This window comes from Kogia breviceps, chromosome 1, assembly GCF_026419965.1.
Source record: "Kogia breviceps isolate mKogBre1 chromosome 1, mKogBre1 haplotype 1, whole genome shotgun sequence".
In the NCBI taxonomy this organism is placed as follows: Eukaryota; Metazoa; Chordata; class Mammalia; order Artiodactyla; family Physeteridae; genus Kogia; species Kogia breviceps.
Window position 1 is genome coordinate 65,131,873 of NC_081310.1, and position 23,946 is coordinate 65,155,818.

The 23,946-nt window shown below is 52.4% G+C and overlaps 2 protein-coding genes across 3 annotated transcripts in view; both read left to right on the plus strand.

The window, feature by feature from the left end:
- PM20D1 (peptidase M20 domain containing 1) overlaps positions 1-858 on the plus strand; it is a 37,111-nt gene extending 36,253 nt beyond the window's left edge. Inside the window, exon 13 of the mRNA XM_067033270.1 lies at positions 749-858. Coding sequence (XP_066889371.1) covers positions 749-764 — 16 coding nt within the window. The 3' untranslated portion in view covers positions 765-858. The remainder of the gene's footprint in view (positions 1-748) is intronic.
- Positions 749-23,946, plus strand: SLC41A1 (solute carrier family 41 member 1). Of its 2 annotated transcripts, none has more exons than XM_059064453.2 (11): positions 749-866; positions 3,395-4,405; positions 12,455-12,562; positions 13,689-13,760; positions 14,406-14,550; positions 14,689-14,835; positions 15,682-15,829; positions 16,664-16,743; positions 17,258-17,392; positions 17,700-17,848; positions 21,360-23,946. In XM_059064453.2, the coding sequence occupies exons 2-11, from the start codon at positions 4,031-4,033 to the stop codon at positions 21,543-21,545; spliced, it is 1,545 nt and encodes a 514-aa protein (XP_058920436.1). In that variant the 5' UTR covers positions 749-866; positions 3,395-4,030; the 3' UTR covers positions 21,546-23,946. The 2 variants fall into 2 exon arrangements, with proteins under 2 accessions (XP_058920436.1, XP_058920427.1); XM_059064444.2 differs by lacking the exon at positions 749-866 and adding an exon at positions 1,331-1,716.

A 23,946-nucleotide genomic window follows, 5' to 3' on the forward strand; every position in this document is an offset into this window, starting at 1 on the left:
CTGTCTCCAGGCGGAGAGACTCAGTGTTTGTAGCCAAACTTAGAACCCCAGTTTTGACAATATTTCCTCTACTAGGTGCTGTGAGACTTCAGGCCCTTGATGCAAATGTCCCAGCAGCTAAACTGGAATAGTCTTTAGCGTGGGAGGTGAGGAGCTAGGTTATACACGTTTGCCATCCTTGCCCAAGGGAATTACCTACTCCTGTTGCTGTGTGTGCTGGGGTGTGTGTGTACTTCGGAAAGAGGAAGGCGCAGCCAAAAGCTTCATACCCAGCACTGTGTTCTCTACCCAGGCACACCTCTACTCCAAAACCCATCCAGGGGTCTAGAGTCATGCTCGAATGCACCCCTTAGCCACTTTCCGGGAGGAAAATGACAGGAAGGAACCACTGGTCACAGGTTCCACTGACAAGAGGGGAAAACCTGGGGGTGGCGGTTCCTTTATGGGGGAGGTCACACCCCCTGCACAAAAACATCCCCCAAAGAACCTAAACTGAGACTGCGTTAGAGAGGTGGAGACACCCCAGGGAGGAAGTGGCAAACGGCGAAATGGGAACACCCCTCTTTGATCCCATAAGGTGCGTCAGGGAAAGTTGGACTTCGTTTAGGCCGGGACGGAGACATCTCTTCCCATGCTGCCACCAGGATCAGTGGGTCAGAGGAAGCCGGGCTCCCCTCCGCCCCTACCTCAGGTGCTTCGTGTGGGACCAGAGCGGTGAGTCTGACCTCTCCTTCCCGCCCCTTTCAAGGCTGGGACTTTATTAAGGCCGGTTCTATCAGGCTGAGCCACGCGCTTGGAGGAATGCGGAATCTGGCGGAAGCGCGAGGAGACTAGCCAGCAGGAGAGGAGCTGTGTCCAAAAACAAGGTAGGGACGGTTCTCTCCGGCAACCAAGCGCGGGGTTAAGAGCACGGGGATGGCTGCTTGAGGCCCGGAGGTCAGAGCTGGCTGGCTCCACGGGGAGGTTTCCCGGTCTCCCCGGCTCAAGGAAACATTCAAGATGCAGGGATAGACGTGCACAGGCGCACACGGCTTTAAAGGGCGAGGGAAGGTCCCAGTGCGGCGGGGCGGGCCCAAGGGAGGTGGCAAGGCGCCTGGAGCGGGAACCTCGGGCAGCAGGCGAATGGGCGTTGGGACCCGCGAGCCAGCCTCGGGCTCTCCAGTCACTCCTCGCACTGCGTTTTGCTGGCGCCCCGCCTCCGCGGCTCAAAGCGAAGGAAAGGGGCCAGACCGAGTCTGAGCCCGCCCCCTCCCCCGCCCCCGATTGGCTGCTGCAGTTGTCCATCCAGAATCTATTTTTGATGGAGGGGGGGTGCCACCCAGTCTGCCCCAGATCACGTTTGCCCCTAGCAGCCAACCAGTCGGGCCCAAGTCCCTAGTCAAGAAGCGATTGGGGGCGAGTGAGCTCGGCCCCACGGTCCCCCGTCCGGGTCCCCCGGCCCCCGCCCGGGAGCGAGGCAGTATATCCTGCCCTCCCTGACCACCTCCCCTTCGTGGAAGCGGAGCGGCGGCCTCGCAGTAACACAGAGGCGAAATGTAGCGAGCCGGGTGTCGCGCCTGGACGCTCGCCTTGGCTGGGGGTGTGGGGGGCACGCCGGAGGCCGAGGAGGACTGCCGAGGAGGAGTGATGAGAAGAGGGGGATCCCTGCACCCCCCAAGACCACGGGTCCCTGCTGCTACACGCCAGGCGCCCCCCTTCCTCCCCATCGAGGGGCAGGTCAGTCCTGTTTGGGTCTAGGGGGTGGGTGGCGAGGGCGAGAGACCTGGAGCGCAGCACATTTGCTGAGTCTGAATCGGAGAGAGGCGGGAGAGCCACCCAGATACCTCTCCCTCCCGGGGTTTGGGGATACTAAGACGGTCTTTTTTGTCCCCTCCTCAGGGCATCCTGGGTCACTTTTGCTTCTTTCATCCCATGGCCTTAGGCCCATCCGAAGTCTCCGTTACTGGAAGGAGTGGGGTGAGGGACTGGCTTCTCTTCCTTCGAGCCCCCCTTTCAGGTTAGGTGACCTGCCAGGAAGACAGGAGGAGGAGGGAGGGTCAAGTTTTAGCGGACTCAGAAACTTTTCTGGCAAGGGGCAGTGGACTCTCTTGCTCAGAGGTTTCCTCCTGGATCTCTAGTGAGGGTTTTTGAAAGAACCACAGGACAGTGTTTCAGGAGGCTGGAAAAGGCAGTCCTGGTGACATGAGTGACTAGAAAGAGAAAACAGTTCCCATGGGCCAGTTACTGGAGTTTGATCCTCCCTTTCCCAAACAGGAGTTGACTAATTGTGTGTGTTTGGAATACTTAAGGACCTATTCATCTTTCCTTGGGAAATTCTCTTTAAATTTATTTTTTACTTGTAAGAGCTGTTCTGGTGAGCTGGAATAGGGTGGGATCAAGGCCTGGGGATTCCTTTAGGCAAGAAAAGTGGGGCCATTACAGCTAAAGAGACATGCATTTGGGAGCAAGTGCATTTTGGCTTATGCTGCTTTGCTTTTTATTTTGCTTTGTTTTATTTACTTGGATGGTGCTTTTGTTTTTCGTTTTTGTTTTTTAAGAATTCCATTATATCCAACTCTCAATAACCCTGGGGAACAGGGTGAACCTAGAGAACTGAAATGTGTGCATAATAACCAATAGTTTTACCGTCTTTCCCTTCAAACTGAGATAACACCCTTGTCCTATCTGACAAGCTCACAAGGCCAAGAGCAGGGGGAGAGAAGTAGGAACAGAGTCCTGGATCCAAGACAGTGTCTGAGCTTTCTGTAACACTGTTGACTCTCAAGGGCAGGAGTGGGTAGGCCTCTGGCTCTTGGCCTTGGTCTGGCAGCCTTGCCCCATTGCCCAGGAAGTCCTCCCAGTTGTTGGGTGTTTTTCTTCAGGGGCTGGGGCTTTTAGGGGTTTGGGGACCTTCACTCAGTGATCAAATTCTCCCTGCTTATTTGCCCTGTGTGGCTGTAAACAATCACTTTTACAGCAGGGTGACTACAGGGAGCTTGTGACTGAATTTGTAACTGACCCCACTGGGAGACCATCCCTTAATAATCTTGGATTCTTAATGGGCATTCAAGAAGGGATCTCCCCTAGGACATCGCTTCCCATCCCCGGTCGCTGAGAAGGCAATGCCAGGGTCTCCTGCGCAGCATCTTCTTAATCCCAGGCTGGCTACATCTCATTGCTGTTGACCACAGTGGTGGTCCCTGTGAGGCAGTGCGTTTGCCTGTTGGGAGCATGGCAGGGATAGTGCCCTCTGGGCATGCAGATGTCACAGGGCAGGAGTGGGTGATTTAATGAAAAAAGGAAGGCAGATAGCAAACTATTTATGCCTTCCTTGTGGAAGGATTCTCCCAGTAGCAGCTGTCCTTTGCTGTATCGTAACATTCTCTTTTTCTTGTCTTCTTTCTTCCTACATAAGGTGTTCCATTCAGATTCTTGTGACTTTAAGGACCAGGGATTTGGGAAGGTGCAAGGTCTTCCCAGGAAGGAAGGACGTCTCTGGAAAAAAGGAGAGAGACAGCAGACAGTGCCCTGGGACCAGCAGAGCCCGAGGAGCTGTGGGAAGCTGAAGGAGCCCAACCAGAGGCAGGGGAAGGAGCCACAGCCCCAGGCCGAGGCTGCCTTCTGAAAGATCTGAACTCAAGCTACTTTAATGAAAGAAGGGCCACCCCAGACTTAGCTGGGCTCTTCTACTCTGGATGCCCCCTGCTCTGAGAAGCCTGCACTGAGAACCAAAGAAGTTAAGAGGCCAGAGAAGCTTCCCCCAAGCACAGCGCTGGCCAGCTGGGTCAGGCATCTGCACCCCTAGTGGCTGGCTGCAGAGTCTGGTGAGGAGTTTCTTGCTCCCCTCCAGCTCGTGGCTTCAGTGCTTGATGGGGCTGCCTGTTGGTGGATCAGTTTTTGCAGCGCCTGGTAGGAGCGGAGAGCCGTGGGAAGAGGTCCCGCGGCGACCAAGCCTGGGTTCACCCCAAGACTAGGTTCTTTCCCGAGTTAGAAAAGGAGAGAAAGCAAAAAAAGAGAGAAGAGTTCCCCCTTCTCCTCCTCCCTTCCCGTCATGTCCTCTAAGCCGGAGCCGAAGGACGTCCACCAGCTGAACGGGACTGGCCCTCCTGCCTCACCCTGCCCTTCAGATGGCCCCGGGCGAGAGCCCTTGGCCGGGACCTCAGAGTTCCTGGGGCCTGATGGGGCTGGGGTAGAAGTGGTGGTGATTGAGTCTCGGGCCAATGCCAAGGGGGTACGGGAGGAGGATGCCCTGCTGGAAAACGGGAGCCAGAGCAATGAAAGTGACGACGTCAGCACAGACCATGGCCCTGCACCTCCGTCCCCGCTCAAGGAGACCTCCTTTTCCATCGGGCTGCAAGTGCTGTTTCCCTTCCTCCTGGCAGGCTTTGGGACTGTGGCTGCCGGCATGGTGCTGGATGTCGTACAGGTAGGACCTGGGGAGGGCAGCTCTTGACCCTGAGCCCGGAGCCGCCTTTTCCTCCTGGGAAACTGTCTCTTGGAGCTTTTCTTCCACCTCCTGTCAGAAGCAGCTGCTGCTTCCTGGAGTACTTTTCCCTTTGGATCATGTCTTTGGCTTCTTCTTCATCTAGTTACTTTCTACAGAAGCTTTGAGGAAGCTCAGTAGTCCCAGGGAGGTGGTCAGGGCAGTATTGCTTAACAGAAGCAGAATTGGTTCCAGAACTCAGGCTTGGAAGAGGAGAGATGGAATAGGGTTGTTGCCTGCCATCTCTCCTGGGCATTTCTGCTGAGCCCAGCTCAGTAGGAGACATTTAGATAGGTCTCCTCTTTATAGTTTCTTTTCCCTTTACTTTGGGGTTTCGAGGATACCCATAGGAGAAAGCTCAGTTTCAAGTCTCCCCTTCATCCCCCTGCTGGGCAGGAATTTGTCCAGCTGCCAAGAGGGTCTCAAATTAAGTAGGAAGGTTCTTAAAGGCATTTTATGTTGCTTGTCTGCCTGTAACCTTGGCAGGATCTTGCTGGGGAGTGGGGCTGGGCACATACTGTCTGATACATGATTTGGGGGGGTGGGGGGTGGGGGTGGTGTGATGAGACATAGAAGTGCTAATTATGTGACATATATGGGGACAAAATATAATCTCTCGTGGAATCTCTCAGGAGGACATGGAGTTCAGCATCCCCTCCCCTTTTCCCATCCAACCCTACCAACAATGCATGTGGTAATACAGAGAGTCCTGCTGGCAAGTCTCACCATGCCCTTGTCCCAGGAAACAGGGTGATTGGTTCTAGGTGGTTCCTTCAATGGTGTCTACCTAGAGCACTTTGACTTGAGTCCTTAGGAGAACACTGCACTTTCGGTTGCTAATGAGGATGGTGTTGATGTTATTCCTGCTCTCTCCCCTAACCTGTTATCTTGGGGATTGTTCCTCATGTCAGGAGCTAGGAAGGCGGGCTTTGGATTCCTCCCCCTCCTAGCTGCTCCTTCTAGGGCAGTGAGTGGAGGGCATGGGAGGAGGAGAAATGAGACCAGGGTTGCAATTCTCCACCTCTTCCATCCCTTTCCTGTGGCCTTGGTTTTCATTCTAAGAGTTTTCCAGTTCTGGTTTGGTGCCTCCAAAGGGGTATAGAACCAGGATCTGGTGGTGACCTGGAAAGGGGTTGTTTTATTTTCTGGATAGTAGGAACAGTAGTGGGGGGCATCTGTTGGACTCTTCTGTGGGCCCATGAGGTAGGAACCATAACCATCTCCATTGTGTAGATAGGAAACTTGTGGCTCAGAGGGATTAGGTAACTTGTCCCTGGTCATCTGACTCAGAACCTATGCCATTAACCTCTGTGGCCTTCACTGTGGCCGTGGTTCGCCAACTGGTTAAAGACTCTGGGAGGGGTCTGCTCTCTTTGTCTTTCCCCAAAGAACAGGGTAGACTGGCATCTGGAACAGTTGGGGTTACATTCTAAAATGAACAAGAACAAAAGTTCTTAGAGGGCCCCTCCCTCCCCCCATCTCACACACTGAAGAGAGTTCTAGAGGTGGAAAAGACTTCTGACATCTTGCCCACCCCTACCCCTCACCCATGGTCCTGAGACATTGAGAAACCCAGGTAGGGAATCTTTGGAGCCTGACCAATGTGCCCACAGAGGGCCAACATATGCCCTCAGTGTGGCACCTAGGCTCACCCCAAAGCTAAGTTCCAGTTGGTATGGATGACAATGGCTGGTTTGTCCCTGTTCCCCCTCCCCCTGCCTCCTGCCACAGCCGGTCTGGAGCAGGCCCCGCAGATGGCTGCAGTGATATGGCAGGGGTGAGAACAGAAAGATCAGGGACCACAGGGAGATTCTTATTCCATATCTAAGGGGGCGAAAGGGGTGTCTGACAATCTCAGATTCAGGAAAAGCAGGACAATTTCTAAGGATTCACACCGCATTCCCCCTTTACAAGCTAAGATGACCTTCAGTGGGACAGAATCTGGGGCCCTAAGAGGCTGGGGCCATCAGGAGGAGCTGGCTGTAGAGTGTCCCCAGTGTCTCAGAGCAGCTGAGCCGAAGACCGTGTTGGTGCAGATGTCTCCTTGGTCCAGACGCCCCCCACTTTTTTTCCCCACTGCTGCAGAAGCCCCAGTCTCTTCCCCAGGCCCATTTCTCTCTCTTATCTGCCCTCCTCTCCACTCAGCCTGTAGAACCAGCCTCTGCAGTGAGATAAGGGGCTGGCATACTGGCCAAAAGTAGGAATGGTTTAAGTAGACTGCAGTCTGCTGCAACTTCCCCACCGTGGCTGAAAGTTCCCATAGCATTTGGGAAGGAAAGCAGGACTGGGCCCAGTGTTGGAATTGAAGGGGGTTGAGATCTTGGAGCCTCCATGCTGCAGAAGCCCTGCCCCACCTCCTGGTTTGGTCCTAGGCGGCTGCAGAGCATCTCACTCCCCTCTTCTGTCAGCCTTTTGAGGGATGGGGGTGGCAGGAGGTGGTATGCCAACCTTCACTGGAATCCCCAGCTGTGTTAAAACAGGTGAGACTCCCAGCTCCTTATCCTGACTCACTACTCACTTGCTGAGGATCCCAAGGAAAGGAGACACCCCCTCCCCGAAATACCTCCTCCTCTGGCTTTTCTTTCCTGCTGTGTATACAGAAGAGTCTACAAAGATGAAAGTGGATGGCAAGCATGGGCTTAGGGAAGTGCAGTGGGAAAGAAGCATTCCTCTCGTGGCTGGCCTGCCCCCGTGGCTGCTGGCATTCCCGGGTAGGACACTCAGGTTCCACACGTCCACCACCCCCCCTTTTTTTTTTAAATTTTATTTATTTATTTAAGGCTGTGTTGGGTCTTCATTTCTATGTGAGGGCTCTCTAGTTGCGGCGAGCGGGGGCCACTCTTCATCGCGGTGCACGGGCCTCTCACCGTCGCGGCCTCTCACCGTCGCGGCCTCTCACCGTCGCAGCCTCTCCCGTTGCCGAGAACGAGCTCCAGACGTGCAGGCTCAGTAGTTGTGGCACACGGGCCTAGTTGCTCCGCGGCATGTGGGATCCTTCCAGACCAGGGCTCGAGCCCGTGTCCCCTACATTGGCAGGCAGACCCTCAACCACTGCGCCACCAGGGAAGCCCCGTCCACCCCTTTTATCACACTTTGTGCAGCCCTTTGTACCCAGGTGCTGCCCTGAGGCCCTCCTCCTTGGACACCTAGAGGATGTCTGCTGGTGGCGTGGGAAGGCCTCAGGTGAAGGTTGGGTTTACTCTAATCTGAGCTGACTCAGTCCTCACCCTGAAAGGTAAACTCCAGCCCAACTTCCCATGTTCTCCCACAGCCTAGTTCTCAGAGCTGCTAGGGATCTTAGTCTCCTTCACGTCCTTGACTGCAGCTTTTCCGGGCTGTGACTTTCTGCCCTGATGCTGTCTCCCTGGAGGGGAAGAAGGCTCAGGGCAGAACACTCAAAGGCAGGCAGGGGTCTGTCTTTGAGGCCAGACGAGGTGAGGGATGGAAGAGGCAAGATGGAAGTATCAGGATGAAGTAGCAGCAGGGCCACCGAGGTGTGAGACTTAGGGTGATTGCTCCTCACTCCCCTGTATCCACGGACAGAGAAGGAAAGGGAAGAAGAGCTGCATTTCGGAGAAGCAGTGTTGATGTGTTCTGTCCCCACTTCCCGCCAAGTGCTTCCTGGAACGTGCCCTTTTCCATCCCCAGCAGAGCAGGAAGGTGTGGGTGAAGGCTTGGCTGACTGGTTTGACCTCAGGGGCACGCACTTCCAGCCAGGATGAACAGGATGGGCCTGAATTAGGCCGAAGGAGGAAGGAGAGACACTGTCGGCCCCTGCCCATTCTACCCACTCCTCACCTCAGGGCAGCCTGCTTCCCGGGCTCTCCCAGAGCCGTGTGTGTGTGTGTGTGTGTGTGTGTGTGTGTGTGTGTGTGTGTGTGTGTGTGTGTGTGTGTGTTTACATGTTTACATACATGTCAGAGGCTCCCCTGCCTGAGCTGCGTCTTTGAGAGGCTTTGGTTGGTGAAGAAAGTATGTGTGTAGGCATTGGCTACTCTGACCCGAGTGCCAGCTCAGGGCGTTGCTGGGTAGGGGCGCAGGGCGTGTGAGGTTCCGGCCAGGACGACTTTGGCATAGGGCTGTCATTGCAGCCACTGGTTCTCTTTTCCTGTCTGTCCCGAGAATCTTTTTTTTTTTTTTTGGTTTTTTTTTGTGGTACACGGACCTCTCACCGCTGTGGCCTCTCCCGTTGCGGAGCACAGGCTCAGCACCCATGGCTCACGGGCCCAGCCGCTCCGCGGCATGTGGGATCTTCCCGGAACCGGGGCACGAACCCGTGTCCCCTGCATCGGCAGGCGGATTCTCAACCACTGCGCCACCAGGGAAGCCCCTGTCCCGAGAATCTTATCGCTGCTAAAACCCTATCCCTTCTCGGTCCTTGTGTAATTGAAGGAGAGGGTGTGTGTGAGCTGGGAGACGCAGGGCTCTGGGAGTGTTTATAGTGGCAGCTGGAGGGGTTTAGCTGAGCTTCATACATTTTTTTTTTCTTTATCGTAAAGACAAACAATATACCTTACAAATAATTCAGAAAATATTGCTGGCATACTCTTGGAGTGTTTCTTTCCGTGCTCCTTCACTCTGCCAATGAGTACACATATTTTACATATGCCTACCTGGAGATTAAAGCTTTTCACAGAGCCTGTGGCTTGGAACCTGGGAGGGGCAGGTGTTATGCGGTGAGGAGGGTATATGAGGCTGGGCTCTGAGCGGAGCTTCCAAATCACCCTTATGGGTCAGCCATCCTTATGAGGGTTGGGGAGGGGAGCAGAGAGAATTCTTCATCTCTGGAGCTGCGTGTCCAGTTGAGGTGAGGGAGGAGGAGGCAGAGCTGAGCAAGGCCTTGCCTGCTGGGAGCTGGCACCCCAGAGCTATTTGCTGGCCTTGTCCAAGAGCAACAGTCCCCAAGTTCCTCCAGCATAGACAGGGCTCTCTGGGGCTGTCTTCTCTTTGGGGGCCCAGGAATGAAAGGGGATTTGAATCCCTCCTGGCTCTTCCTGTGGGTGCCTGAAAGCTCAGCAACTGTGGCTGGGGGACAGGCGGTTTCTTTCCCATCCTTAGTTTTCATAAAGAGCCTTCCCTAAAAAGTCCCGCACCTTCCACCAGTGAGGAGCTAGGCCAGGAGCTCAGGTACAGATACGCTCCAGCCCTAGTGAGATGAGCCCTTCCCCTGGGTCCTGGTAGGGACTCCCCCTACCATCAACACCCCCCACACACCCACAAAAAGAACTCTGACAAGAAAACAGAGGTCCTTACCTTTACAGGACTCCCCAGTGTCCAGCCTCCCCTGGACTCGAATCCTGGCCTTAGCCCCCTCTGATTTCCGTGCTCCTCTTTTTTTTTTTTTTTTTTTAATTGTGGTAACAAACACATAAAATTTATCATCTTAACCATTTTTAATGTATAGTTCAATGCTGTGAAGTATGTTCATTGTTGTAAAACAGATCTCCAGAACTTTTTTATCTTGCAAAACCGAAACTCTACACCCATTAAACATTAACTTCCCTTTTCCCCCTCCTCCTAGCCCCTGGTAACCACCATGCTACTTCTATTTCTAGGAATTTGAATACTTTAGATACCTCAAATAAGTGGAATCATATAATATTTGTCTTTTTGTGACTGGCTTATTTCACTTAATATAATGTCCTTAAGATTCATCCATGTTGTTGCATGTTAACAGGATTTCCTTCCTTTTAGGGCTGAATAATATTCCCTTGTATGTATAGACCATGTTTTGTTTATTCATTCATCTGTCAGTGGACACTTGGGTTGCTTCTACCTCTTGGCTGTTGTGAATAATGTTGCTATGAACATGGATCTGCAAATATCTCTTCGAGACCCTGCTTTAAGTTATTTTGGGTATATACCAGACGTGAGATTGCTGGATCATATAGTAGTTCTCTTCTTAATTTTTTAAGGAACCGCCATATTGTTTTCCATAGTGGTTGTATGATTTTACATTCCATCGACAGTGCACAAGTGTTCCAGTTTCTCCACATCCTCACCAACACTTGTTATTTTCTATTTTGTTTTATTTTTTAATAGTTGCCATCCTAATGAGTATGAGGTGATATCTCATTGTGGGTTTGATTTGCAGCCTTGCTCGTCATTAACTCTAGAGCTGTCGGTGCTGGAATTGCCTTTAGGGACCATCTGATCTGGTCCCTGAAGTACCCTGTACCCTTTATAGTCAAGAGCTCAAGGCCCTTATAACTTGTCTAAGGTACCCCTGCTGGTCTCTGTGGGAGGATGTTGAGGACACAGCATGAGGCCTATCCTTGTGGTCTCTTGTGGGAGACCCAAGACTCTCAGTCCACTGCCTTTGCTCATTAGAGCACTTTGCCTCCTGACCTTGATGCTGACCTTGATGCTCTGATCAGCCTGCATACCTCTGTCTGGCCTCCTGACCCCTCCCCTCTCCAAACCTGAAGGCTTTCCATTCTTAAAACAGATAAAGGCACACAGAAAGGAATCCACATTGCCCTCGGGGCAACACAGTCCCAGCCTTTTTTGCAAATCTTCAGTTTCAATTGCAAGGAAAGTAGCTTTCAAATAACCAATCCTGGCTCCTACATTTTTCCTTCTTAGCACTAAGGAGTGCAGTGCTTTCTGAACCTCAGTTTCCTCATTTACAAAGTGGGATAATAATAGCTCCTACCACACTGAGTTGTTGATAGGATATAATGAGAAAATGCACATAAAGCCTTAGCCTGACACATGGTACAGACTTAAAAGATGTTAGCTGAAGAAATAAGTAGGAGAGCCAGGCCTGATGGTCTCAGGGCTGGAATCCATGTCTCCTGACTCCCAGTCCAGTGCCCTTCCTTGCAGGGGTACACTTACCTTTCCTAACTGAGAGATGGGGGCAGGTCTGTAGGGTGAGAGAATGCAGAGGAGGAATGAAAAACCTCTTGCAGACCAACACTCTGAGGTTTGGGGGCCACGGTCTTAATTCAGAGCCTGTTCTAAAGGAGAGCTGCTATGGCTGAGGCCCAAAGCCCTTGGAGATAGATAGAAACCAAACAAACTCTCTAATCTCCTCAACCCCAGCCCCACGGAGCCCAGTGCTCAACAGCTGAGACAACACCACTCAAGGCTGAGGCCACAGAGAAACCAGACTGAAGGCAATTTGAAGGGAGATCGCAAAGGAGTTCTGGGGTGTAAGCCAGCCCGGGGTGACTCAGCTGTGTGGGTCCCTGCCGTCTTCTCCCCCAGCTCCACAAAGCAGGCAGAAGAAGCAGAGACAGGCTAGGGCCTCCTGACTGGAAGGGACCCTCTACGTCTCCCCTGTTCTGGGTGGCAGGAGGGGGGACTTTGTTGTTTGGAGTACCATGGACTTGGTTTGCTTCCAGGGTTCCTGGAGGAAAGGCGTGTGACGTGCTCACTCCCTGCTGATTCCATTTCCTCCTCAAGCCGCTGCTCCTAGACTATCCAGTTGTAATCGAACAAGGGCTCGTGTGCCCACAGCACAGAAAGCCAAACTCTGACAGCAGGTTTGCAGCAAAGTAAGGGCTTACTGCAGGGCACCAAGCGAGGGAGTGGGAGACAAGCCTCAGATCCACTCCCACTTGGTCTCTGCATGAGGGGGATTTAAAGGGGAAGAACAAAGAAGCTGGGGTTAATCATCATCTTGTGACATTTCTTAATGGTACTTTGGGGACTCAGGATGCCTACTGTTTAAGAGTCTATGGTCTGGTGGTCCATGACCCAAGGGTCTGTTAGCTCATTTTGACCTAGAGAAACAGCCTGAGTCTGTACGTTAACGATGTTATGATTGACCTCAGCAATCTTAGTCATCTGACTCTGGCTGATTGGTGTTCAATTAGCACAGGATTGAGGTCAGAAGGGACAAGAAGGGGATTAAAGTTTTGGATAAAGACATTAATCGTAACCTTGGAACAGGAACTCACTTTTAGGGGGACTCAGTTTCACGTTCAACCTCGATGCCAGCCCTTTGAGGCCCTGAAATGCCTGGGTTCTGTTTTCACCTTGCAGCACTGGGAAGTCTTCCAGAAAGTGACAGAGGTCTTCATCCTGGTGCCTGCACTGCTGGGGCTTAAGGGGAACCTGGAAATGACCCTGGCATCAAGGCTTTCCACCGCAGTGAGTATCCTGGCTGGGAGCAATGGGGCACACAGAGGACTCGGGGGCAGCACGGGGCCTGACTAGAGCACCGCGGGCCTTTCTCCACTGTCCAGGTCTGCAGTGTGGGTCTGGGGTGGAAAGGAGTAGGGAGACCCCAAGCTGGTTGTCCTGCTCCTGGGCAGGAGCTCCCTGCCCAGAGTGGTTCCCAGGCTCGGTTTCTGGATGTCCCAGCCATCCTTGGACTCTTGCCCCACCCCCTGCTTCGCAACCCGCCTCGTGACTGTTTGTGCAGCTTTGACAGGCGAGCATCATGCTGGTCCCTCCACCTGCACAGATGGGGGCCTCCTCTGATCTCCAGCCCTACTCTGCAGCTGGGCAGGAGCAGAGCCAGGCCTTCCCAGCCCCCCTCCAGCCCCACTCCCTTTCCCCCATGGCAGGCTGCTCTTCTGTAAGGGAATAGATGAAGAGGGGCTGCTCATCACTCCCACCTCCCCAAACTCTTAGATCGGCCGTCATGGTGCAGAGACTGAACCAGATACAGGCCCCATGGGGTAGGAGGCAGGAAGCAGTAAAACTAGGAGGCCAGGGGAGTCAAGTGGCAGGGGTGTCCCTGCATGGCCATTAGCCTGGAGAAGGCAGCAGAGAGAAGTGGCAGCCAGCCTAGCCCTCCCTCCCCAACTTGCCCTCCTGGCCTGTTCCCATGCCGCCTCACTCCTTCCCAAACACTCTCGTGGCCTCCATCCTGCACCAGCAGCTGACCTTTCTCCCCTAAGATGGCAAGCTGGCTTCAGAGCCAGGGAAGGATCAGGTCATTCTAACCCTCGTGGGAATGAGCTGCCCAGGTGAGCAGGGCAGAGCACGGAATCGGCCTCTGCTCAATGGCTGTCCTGAGAGGAGGGGAGAAGAGGAGGCTGCCTTGGGAGCCCCCTTCCCAACCCCAGCCAGAGGCAGGAGCTCAAGACTCTTTTGCTCCTTCCCTCTCACCCCAGCCCCTCGACCCTGCTTCACTTTCCCTGGGGTTCATGTCCTGGTCCCAGAGTCTTAGGTCACATGCACTGCCTGCTGATCCAGGCAAGGTCCTAATGGATGGAGCTGCAGGCCTTTTCCAGCCTGGAGCTCCAGACCCTTGTCCTCCCTCTCCCAGGCCAACATCGGGCACATGGACACACCCAAGGAGCTCTGGCGGATGATCACTGCAAACATGGCCCTCATCCAGGTAAGAGAACAGGGACCAGAGGCGGCGGGGCTAAGCTTCCTCCCTGGTCAGGAATGTGATGGGGCTTAAGTCAGCCCCTGCTGGCTTCTGAGTAAAGCTCCAGCATCCTGCTGAGCTGGCTTCTCCCAAAGGGACTCCAGGAGGTAACCAGGTTTCCCAGGAAAACAGCCAAGACTGGGGGGACCCCAGTATCTCCACTGTCAGTTCTTGGCTTCCAGTGGTGCAGAGGCCTTGTGTCCCCACAGATCAGACTCAGGAGGACACTCAGGAGTGGTGAAGGTCCTCGACTGCTGTTGTCACATCTCCCCACGAGGCCACACAGGTTCTGAACTGGGAGTCTTCCCCGTTGACTCCCAGGCCTTGTGTCTGGACTGAAGTCTCAGGCTCTATTGAACCTCCCCCAATCCCCAGAGGAACACTCATTCAGCCAGTAACATGTCCTGGTTTCCTGCAGGGTGCACTACCCAGTACTGGTGTCTGGTGTGAAACTAAATAAATAAAGACATCATTCCAGCCTGGGAGGACTGGACAGGCCAGCCCCGCCTGCCTCCTGGGGCTGCTGAGGGCAGGAAGAGGTCTGGCTAAGTGCTCAGTGACCTCAGCTAAGACGCGCTCTGCTCTCCGAGTTACCACTCCCCTCCTCAGGTGCAGGCCACAGTGGTGGGCTTCCTGGCGTCCATCGCAGCCGTCGTCTTTGGCTGGATCCCTGACGGCCACTTCAGTATCCCACATGCCTTCCTGCTCTGTGCCAGCAGCGTGGCCACGGCCTTCATTGCCTCCCTGGTACTGGGTAAGGAAGGGAAGGGAGGGGCAGGGGAGTAGGAAGGGCTGCCCCAGAGGTGTCAACTAAAGCTCCAGTCTCTCTTTTTGTTGGTTGATACCCCATTATCTCTTCTTACCCTGCCTGGCCCCTCTCCTTCCTCCCCAGGCATGATCATGATTGGAGTCATCATTGGCTCTCGCAAGATTGGAATCAACCCAGACAATGTGGCCACACCCATTGCTGCCAGCCTGGGAGACCTCATCACTTTGGCACTGCTCTCAGGCATCAGCTGGGGACTCTACCTGGAGCAGGGTGAGGCTGAGGCAATCAAGGGTGTGACCAGGGTGGACTCCTGGGTGGGATTGGGAGAGATGGTAGTGGGTTTGCACATGTGTAAGGATTTCTTCTATGTTCTTAACTATTTGGTTGGAGCACAGTTTGTAATAACTCCCTGCCTTAGAGAGATGAGGCTATTATCTCAAATTCATGCAGGCAGCAGGAGCAGGGGTGAAAGTATTTGAGAAATATGCTTGGTGCTGTATATTCTTACTTATCTTGGAGGCGGAAGGGGGAAAGGGCAAAGGAAAGGAACTAAAGGCTGGAATCTGCTTGCAAAATGAAGAAGAGGGGCTTCCCTGGTGGCGCAGTGGTTGAGAGTCCGCCTGCCGATGCAGGAGACGTGGGTTCGTGCCCCGTTCCGGGAAGATCCCACATGCCGCAGAGCGGCTGGGCCCGTGAGCCATGGCCGCTGAACCTGTGCGTCCGGAGCCTGTGCTCCGCAACAGGAGAGTCCACAGCAGTGAGAGGCCCGCGTACCACAAAAAAAAAAAAAAAAAAAAAAAAAAAAAAAAAAATGAAGAAGAGGAGGGGAGATAGGGATTTCTGGGGAATCAGAGCAAGAAACCTAAGATCTGGTCTGTGCCCCTAATAAGTTCAATGTCTGAGGAGGTTTCACCTTGGTTTCCTTTTCTACAAATGGAAAAGGCTGGCCCCATCTACCTCCCGGGTTTACAGTGAGCATCAAATGAGGTAATACATTTACTGGCATTTAGTGTGGTGTTACTGTTGATCTGTTGGGGCATTTGCAGGCTGTGCCAAGGCGAGGCTGGGAGCAGGGAGCCACTGTGCTCACCTCCCTCCCATCTCTGCCTCTCTCAGATGTCTGGCAATATATCTACCCCCTGGTGTGTGCCTTCTTCGTGGCCCTGCTGCCTGTCTGGGTGCTGCTGGCTCGACGGAGCCCAGTCACAAGGGAGGTGTTGTACTCAGGCTGGGAGCCTGTCATAATTGCCATGGCCATCAGCAGGTAGGCTCAGGCCCTGGATGCCCACCCTCCCCCTCCCTCCTCCCTTCCACAGACTCACTTTTAAGCCCCGGAAAGAGGAAGTGTGGCACAGACCCTAGAAATGCCTTCAACAGTGGATCAGTCCCATGTCCTTCCGGTGCAAGTGACAGAAGCCATCTGAAATGGGTTTCATTAAAAAGCAGAACACACTGGCTTAGAGAACTAAAGAGGCACGGCTGGATTCAGGGACATAAATGATATCATTAAGGCCCCAGTATTCTCCATGTCTCAGCTCTGCTTTTCTCTGTGTTGGCCTGCAGCTTCAGGTTTGCTTACTAATTCCAGCAGGGATTCTTTCTCTCAACAATTCTGCAGAGTCCCATTATACAATGTCATTGGCTGTCATCCAGTCATGTGGCTATCCCTGAACCAATCACTGTGGCCTTAGGGATGTGCTGCTCTGATTGGATGGGCCTGGGGCCTCGCCATCATTGGAGCAGTGTCACTCGAACCACAGTGACTGAGTTTGAGAGAGGTGGTTCCCTGAGGAAAAACCCAGCACTGTTACCAGAAGGAGAGATCATACTGAGCAGGCAGAACAGCAGGCGGCTCCTCTAGCCAACTTGGGAGGTGGGTAAAGGAGACAGCTGCCTGCCCCAGCTTGCTCGGGGTGCTGTGCCAGTGTGTATGTCAGGAGCATCAGCTGGTCTGGCAAGGGGAGGCGAGGACTGGAAGGACAAGGGACTCCTGGGAGCCACCTTGCTGCCCATGTCCAGATGGACCTGTTCCTCTCATCCTGGGGACCGGAACAGAAGCCCTCAGTGGTCTTTGTGTCTTGTCTTTCTGTCTGTGTAGTGTGGGAGGCCTCATCTTGGACAAGACTGTCTCAGACCCCAACTTTGCAGGGATGGCTGTCTTCACACCTGTGATTAATGGTGAGGTCTTGGCATTAGCTGCCTAGGGGAAAGAAGAGGGCAGGATCAGAGGATTTGGGGGGCTTTGTATCAGTCAGGGTTCTAGCAGGCAAGAGAGTCCAGCTCAGATGGTTCACGACTTGAACTGCTACTTGAAACTGGTTACTGGAACCAGCGCATGAGCACTGGATGCCTGGGTCCACGCAGAGCTTTGGAGAGGGGCTGAGCCAGGCAGGGCCTTGTCCCCTCGGCTGTGTCTGACCGCAGATGTACACTCTGCATTGATGGAGAAGGCAGGCTCCCTGAGTCTGCAGATCCACCTGTGTCCCTTCCTGCACTCTCAGCCGTGTTAGGAGCACGTGGGACTGCCACATCTCCATAGCATGGAGGATGGGAGGAGCCTGGAAGACTCCCTGGAAGGAAGGGTGTCTTTGTCTTCCTTCTTAGCGTCTCACCCTTTTCCTGGGGTCTGGTGAATGGGTCATGCCCTCCCCACTCCCCACCCCCACGTCTCAGGTCTTATGTGTCTCCGCAGGTGTTGGAGGCAATCTGGTGGCTGTGCAGGCCAGCCGCATCTCCACCTTCCTCCACATGAACGGGATGCCAGGGGAGAACTCTGGGCAAGCCCCTCGCCGCTGCCCCAGCCCTTGTACCACCTTCTTCAGTCCCGGTAATGCCCGAGTCCCCACCTCCTAGGTTCACTCCATCACTTCAGAAACAGCTGGGGCCTGCATATGTAGGTTCTCCTTCTCTGTTGGGCTATATGTACCAGCTGTTCTGGAGGGCAGAGCCCAGGCAGGAAGGCTGTCCTTTCCTGGGACACCCTGGGGGCTGGGGACCATGGGATGGAGACATAGAGATAGTCAGCTGTCTGCTGCCCTGGAGTGTAGCGTGGTACCCCCTGACTTTGAAAGGCCTCTTGGAGCCAGTTCTCCTCCTCCCTTCCTCTTCTTCACACCATCTCTCCCCGGTCCCAGATGTGAATTCTCGCTCGGCCCGGGTCCTCTTTCTCCTCGTGGTCCCAGGACACCTGGTGTTCCTCTACACCATCAGCTGTATGCAGGGCGGGCACACCACCCTCACACTCATCTTCATCGTCTTCTACATGACAGCTGCACTGCTCCAGGTACGGACTGGCAGGGGCACGGGGGTGGGGGCCAGGGCTGCCCTGCAGGGATGGGAGGGGAGGTCCAGGCTTGGCCCAGAGTCTTCCAACTCTTTCTCTGTGACTATGTGGCCAGTAAACACTGGACAGGAGCTCAGGAGAACAGGCTGTAGTTCCAGCAAAGTCACTAACATGCTGTGTGGCTTTTGCTCAGTTTTTTTACTTCTCTGAGCCCCAGTGATACATTTGTAAATTGAAAGGAGTGGACCAGAGGTGGTGGACTTCAGGCAGGTGCCACCCCCACTAGCCTGGCTACACGGCTCCATGTGGTTCTGTTCACATGCTGGGGTTCCTTAGGAGATTTCATTTGAATAAAAGGTTTCACAGCTTGAAAACGTGTCAAAACCCCTGCACTAGATAATCTGTTGGATCCCATCCAGCCTTGCCATTCTGTAATACTAGGATGCTTTCTCCCTGGTTTTTTATTACCTCTTTTTCAACTTTTTGTTTTGAAATAATTCTATATTCTCAAGAAGTTGCCCCGAAAAATGTAGAGAGATCCCATGTACCGATCACCCAGTTCCCTGCAGTGGTAACATTTTGCATAATTATAGCACAACATCAAATCCAGGAAATCAGTGTTGGTACGATGCACAAAGCTATTCAGATTGCACCAGTTTTACATGCACTCGTGTGTGTGTGTGTGTGTGTGTGTGTGTGTGTGTCTATGGTTCTATGCAATTCTATCACGTGTACATTCATGCAACCACCACCACAGTTGAGATATAGAACAGTTCCATCACCACAAGCCTCCCTTATGTAACCCCTTTATAGCCAAACTCACCCTTAGTATCACATTTTCAATTTCTACAGATTTGCTTTTTGAATAGGCAATAACAGTCACATAGTTCAAAAAATGTGTAAGGTTCATAGTGAAACCTCAGTGAAAAAAAGTCTTTTCTCCCCTTTTTCCAGCCATCAAGTTCTGTTCCTCACAGGCCATTGGTGTTACCTGTTGCCTTTTTTTTTTTTGAAGTATAGTTGATTTACAGTGTTGTGTTAGTTTCTGGTGTACAGCAAACTGACTCAGTTTTATATATATATATATATATATGTATATATATATATATATATATATACATATATATATAAGAATATATATATATTCTTTTCCATTATGGTTTATTACAAGATACTGAATATAGTTCCCTATGCTATCCAGTAGGACCTTATTGTTTATCTATATCTGTTTCTTATGTATCCCTCAAGTTTATTCTATATTTATGCAAGCAAACATACATATTTTTCTTATTTTCCTCCTTTTTTTTAAACATGTAGCACATGTAGCACACTATACATACTGTCCACACCCTGCTTTTTTCACTTAACAATTTATCTTAGAGATCATCCCACACCCATATGTGAAGAGCAGAACACCCTGATTTTTTTTTTTTTTTTTTTTTTTTTTGTGGTATGCGGGCCTCTCACTGTTGTGGCCTCTCCCGTTGCGGAGCACAGGCTCCGGACGCGCAGGCTCAGCGGCCATGGCTCACGGGCCCAGCCGCTCCGCGGCATGTGGGATCTTCCCGGACCAGGGCACGAACCCGTATCCCCTGCATCGGCAGGCGGATTCTCAACCACTGCGCCACCAGGGAAGCCCAACACCCTGATTTTTATGGCTGCATTCTCTCCTGTTGTATAGACGTGCCATAGTTTCATTTAAGCAGTCCCCTATTGGTAAGCCCTTATCCATAACTCCAACCCCTCATCCCCAACTTCAGAAATGTTGTGTGTTAGGACATCTTAGCAAGGGCTGGGCCAACCACATGCAGTTTCCCCAGGGCAGTTACCCAAGCTGCCACGTTCCATTGTGAGTTGGGGTGCAGTACACTCGGTGGGAAAAGGGAAGGTGTGTGTGCCGAGGGTCTGTGGCTGAAGGGTAGCCCTTGGCCACGTCGGGAAGGATGACCCCGGCTTCATTCCCCATTGTGAACACGCTGGGGGACACTCTCACCTCTGCTGTCTTCTCTAGCCTGTGCGGGGCCGGAGCATGGCACTTGATCCCCTCTAAAGGTTCTTCCTGATCCCCTCGCTGCCCCCTCCCAGCCATGTGTCCCAGGGCCTGCTCGGGAGGCTGGAATTTAGGGACAGCTGCTGCCATTCCCTTCGTGGGACACGTCCCGAAGTCCTTCTGGCCACGCTCTTTATTTGGGATGCTTCTGCAGCTGCTGGCAAGGGTGTGAAGTTATGGGGGGCTGGCCCTCACCCAGGGCTGGGTCCAGGGCCACAGGAGTCCAAAGCAGCTGTGTGTGGGGCAAGGTGGAACGTGAAGGTGCTGGAACTGTAACCTCCGGCTTCCTTGGAGAGAAGACAGGAGAGCAACCAAGTTTGCCTAAAAATAGGTATCACTTCTGGCTTCTGGTTCCGGCATCTGAGCCCCTCAGGGCAGGATTTGCATACCACAGTATTTACAAAGTACAGTCAGGAGTAAAACCTCCCAAATGACTGTGTTGGAGCTTTGCCGTTAGAAACCGTCTCATTCTCACGCAGATGCAGTCATCTGGGGATCCCCAGATGTCAGGAATCATGCAGACTATATAAAAGAAGCAGGCCAGCCCACCCCAGGATATTTTAGACGAGTTCATCCCCAACTTAAAAGTGCGTGTGAATCTTGTTAAAATGCAGATTCCGATTTAGGAGATCCAGCGTGAGGCCTGAGATTCAGCATTTTTCAGAAGCTCCGAGCTGTCGTTGATGCTACTGGTCCTGGGCCCACTAGCAAGGTTCTAATCAAGATCATTCTTAATTTTCTATAGTAATGGAGGAAAAGCAAGGGCACAGATAAATCAAAGCAGCAGATAATCCAAAACGTCTTTTGAATTGGTATGCACTGTCTGCTTTGTATTTAGCCGACTTATTCTTAATTCTGTTTTGCTAGGACTAATGTTAAAATAAACTTGCATTCTCTGAGCCCACCACAGCAGAATGGGAAAAGGTCAGGAGGAAGGCAGCTTGGGATAATCAACTGTTACTCAGACAGCTGTGCCGGCAGCAGCCTCAAACGCCGTCCTTATTCCACTCTGCTCTGAAGACAAATCCCTGTATGAAAAGCAAACTCCAACCCCCAGCTGGGCTCCCAAAGAGGCCAACATGACAAGAATTGGAGTGACCTGAGTATAGGATGACCCAGAATTAGAGGCAAGAGGGCTGAATTCCTGCAACCAGTAGGATGTCGATTAGGAAGCCTCTTGTTTGGTAAATTTGGGAGCAGAATGTAATGCTGATGTGGGCGACTCCAGGGAGTAGGGGCATCTTCCTTCCCAAAGAACTCGAATTACTCATGTCATCTGTTCAGGGTGGTCACCGCGGGGTTAAGGAACAGAGGGGTTGCTGGGGCAGAGAGACGAGCTGTCCCAGCTTAAGGACTGTGGACAGCCAAGCCTTGTGATGCAATGAATGGGTTGATCGCGTGGCCTCTGTCTCCCCCTGGAGAGAGGGGATGGCTGCAGCCTGGGCCCTTCTGTTTCTCCAGGTGCTGATTCTCCTGTACATCGCAGACTGGATGGTGCACTGGATGTGGGGCCGGGGCCTGGACCCAGACAACTTCTCCATCCCGTACTTGACAGCCCTGGGGGACCTGCTTGGCACTGGGCTCCTAGCACTCAGCTTCCATGTCCTCTGGCTCATTGGGGACCGAGACACGGATGTCGGGGACTAAGCCTGGTCACTCAGCCTTCTCTCCACCTCTCTGCACTTTCTGTGTGAAATTTTTTTTGGTTTCTCTTCCCCGACCCCACCCCACTCGACACTCCCACCTCTTTCTAGGACTTCACTTTGATACCGAATTCTCATTATTTTCAATGGGAATTTTTATACATTGAGCCAAGTTTGTAGAGCAAGAATTCAGGCAGGACAGATGGACTGAGATGAATAGTACAAGTAGATTTTTGAGACAATCACCAAGTGCAATTTCATGGTGGGTGCCTCCAGGTGAATTGGATTGGGGCAGGGGTTTCCATCTGGGATCTGGGGACATTTGGTTTAGCTTTAGCAAACTCAGCCTCTGTGAGTGGGCTCTGGTTTTGGGGGTTTGTCTTTGTTTTCTTTTTTTCTTTTCGGTTGAACAGAGGGATAAATGTCACTCTCCCTTCCCCTCCCGCACACACATACTTTTTCTAGAAATGGACCAACTTCAAAGCACTAAGCAGGAGACAGCTGCTCCTGGCCCCAAATAATCCTAGCCCTACTCTCTACCCTGCTCTCAAAAAGAATGAGGTGAACTCCTTAAATTGCATACATGCTCCTTACCCAATTGCCTGATAAATACCACCATCCCCTCCCTTTGATCTTTTTTCCAATTGATTGTCTCATCCAGGAAGAAATGAGCAGTGGCCTAGTCTCCCTGTTGACCCACATCTACCCATAGTTTGCCAAGATCTACATCCTCCCTGGGCCCAGAGAACTGATTATCTCTGTTCAACCTTTATCTCTAATTGTTTCTAAGCACGACCTTTCCCAGATCTTGCCAGGTTGAGTTCCAAGATTAGGGATGGAGAATGGGTATGTGGAAAATGGTTGGGAGGTTGAGGGCAACCAGGGGTGTTTCACTGCTGCTGTTTCTCCTGAAGACATAATCATGTGGTCACCTTAGACCCTGTCACTTCCTGAAATCGCTCATTCTTTCATGCCATGGAGGTCAGTTTTCCCCTCTCTTGGCTTCTGCCCACATTCATTCACTCATTCACTCTTTCATTCATTCATTCAGCAAATACACAGCCTCCCCAAGAGGAGCTCTTCTGCAGGCACGGTCTGAAACATTTGTTGAGTGCTATTTACTGAGTGCCTACTACATGTTAGGTCCTGTTTGCAGTGACTAGCCAGCGGTAAGGGAAATACAGTTCTAACCTCGCCTAGTTCCTAGATATAAAGGCCATGTGCCCTTTTCAATCTGGCAGAGAAAGTTTCCTCGCCGTACTTCCATCTTTGTCAGCGAGCCAGGTTCCGCCTCTAGATTCCACTCCTAGATCCCACTTCCGCACAACACTGACCACGGCTAGAGCCCCTAGCCCCATTGCTCAGCCACTGTTGATTTCCCTAAACTCCTCTTCCTCACCCTCCCTTCCCTCCAAATCCTCACCAGCCACCCAAAAGAGGATTCAGAACTAGAAGGCTGGATATCAACCGACTGCTTCCACTTTTCTCTGCCCAGCACAAGACTGGAAGAACACTGGAATGTCTGCACCTTCCCCACACGTTACCATGAACAGATCAGGATTCTGTTGTCCACACTCACATGTGTACAAATCTGGGCATTTGGATGCAGGTTTTTTCTAGCCTGTCTATCCACAGCTTTCTCTTAAGCCCTCTGCTCTGTAGCCTAAAGGGCCTATCTCCAGAGGAAGACTAGGCAGTGACCCTGACCCTTACCACTACCATGCCTCATCCCAGGAACTTGCCCTTTATCTCCAGAGACTTTTCTCTCCCTCCATGTCCACCCAGGCCACCTTCCAGAGCCTAGAACCTTAGAATTGGAATCGTAGAGGTTATCTAGCTGGGGTTGTGTCCAGCAGTTTATTAACACCAGCCTGGCCTTGTTCCTGCTCTTCCTCAGGCCTTCTTTTGTCTTGTCCTCCACCTCCAAACCCATTTGCACACAGACTCTTGTACAGGCACCAAAACCAACTCCTCCGCCCCTGAGGCTGTGCCCCTGTGGTGTGCAGTCACCCCTGCCCCAGTCACTCACCCCTTCCTCATGTCTGGAGTTCAGCCAGGCTGCCCTGGGGGATTCCGGAGTGTCCTTTGCCACAAAAGCAAGAAGGTAGGCGTGCCCCAAGCCCTGAGTGTGTGAGCAGCTGGGGGGGTGGGGGGGGCTGCGGGGTGAGAGGGAAAGAAAATGAACTTCATGACTTTCATGGAAGATCCAGTTCTTTTCCCCCGATTGCACAAACTGCATGGACTTTTGGCCCGGCTGTGAGGAGCAACATTGGTTTACTCTTCTCTCCTTAAAAAGTTACAGAACTGTGTCCTATGACAATTATTTATAGTGACTATAACTGAATTGACAAATGTCAACGTAACTGATAAATTATATTTGGTAAAATAAAGAGGACGTTTATTTA

Coding starts and splice junctions, on each gene's coding strand:
- SLC41A1 (XM_059064453.2), top strand. CDS start 4,031: ATGTCCTCTAAGCCGGAGCCGAAGGACGTCCACCAGCTGAACGGGACT. Junction 4,406..12,454: donor TGGTGCTGGATGTCGTACAG/GTAGGACCTGGG, acceptor TTCACCTTGCAG/CACTGGGAAGTCTTCCAGAA. Junction 14,551..14,688: donor CATTGCCTCCCTGGTACTGG/GTAAGGAAGGGA, acceptor CTTCCTCCCCAG/GCATGATCATGATTGGAGTC.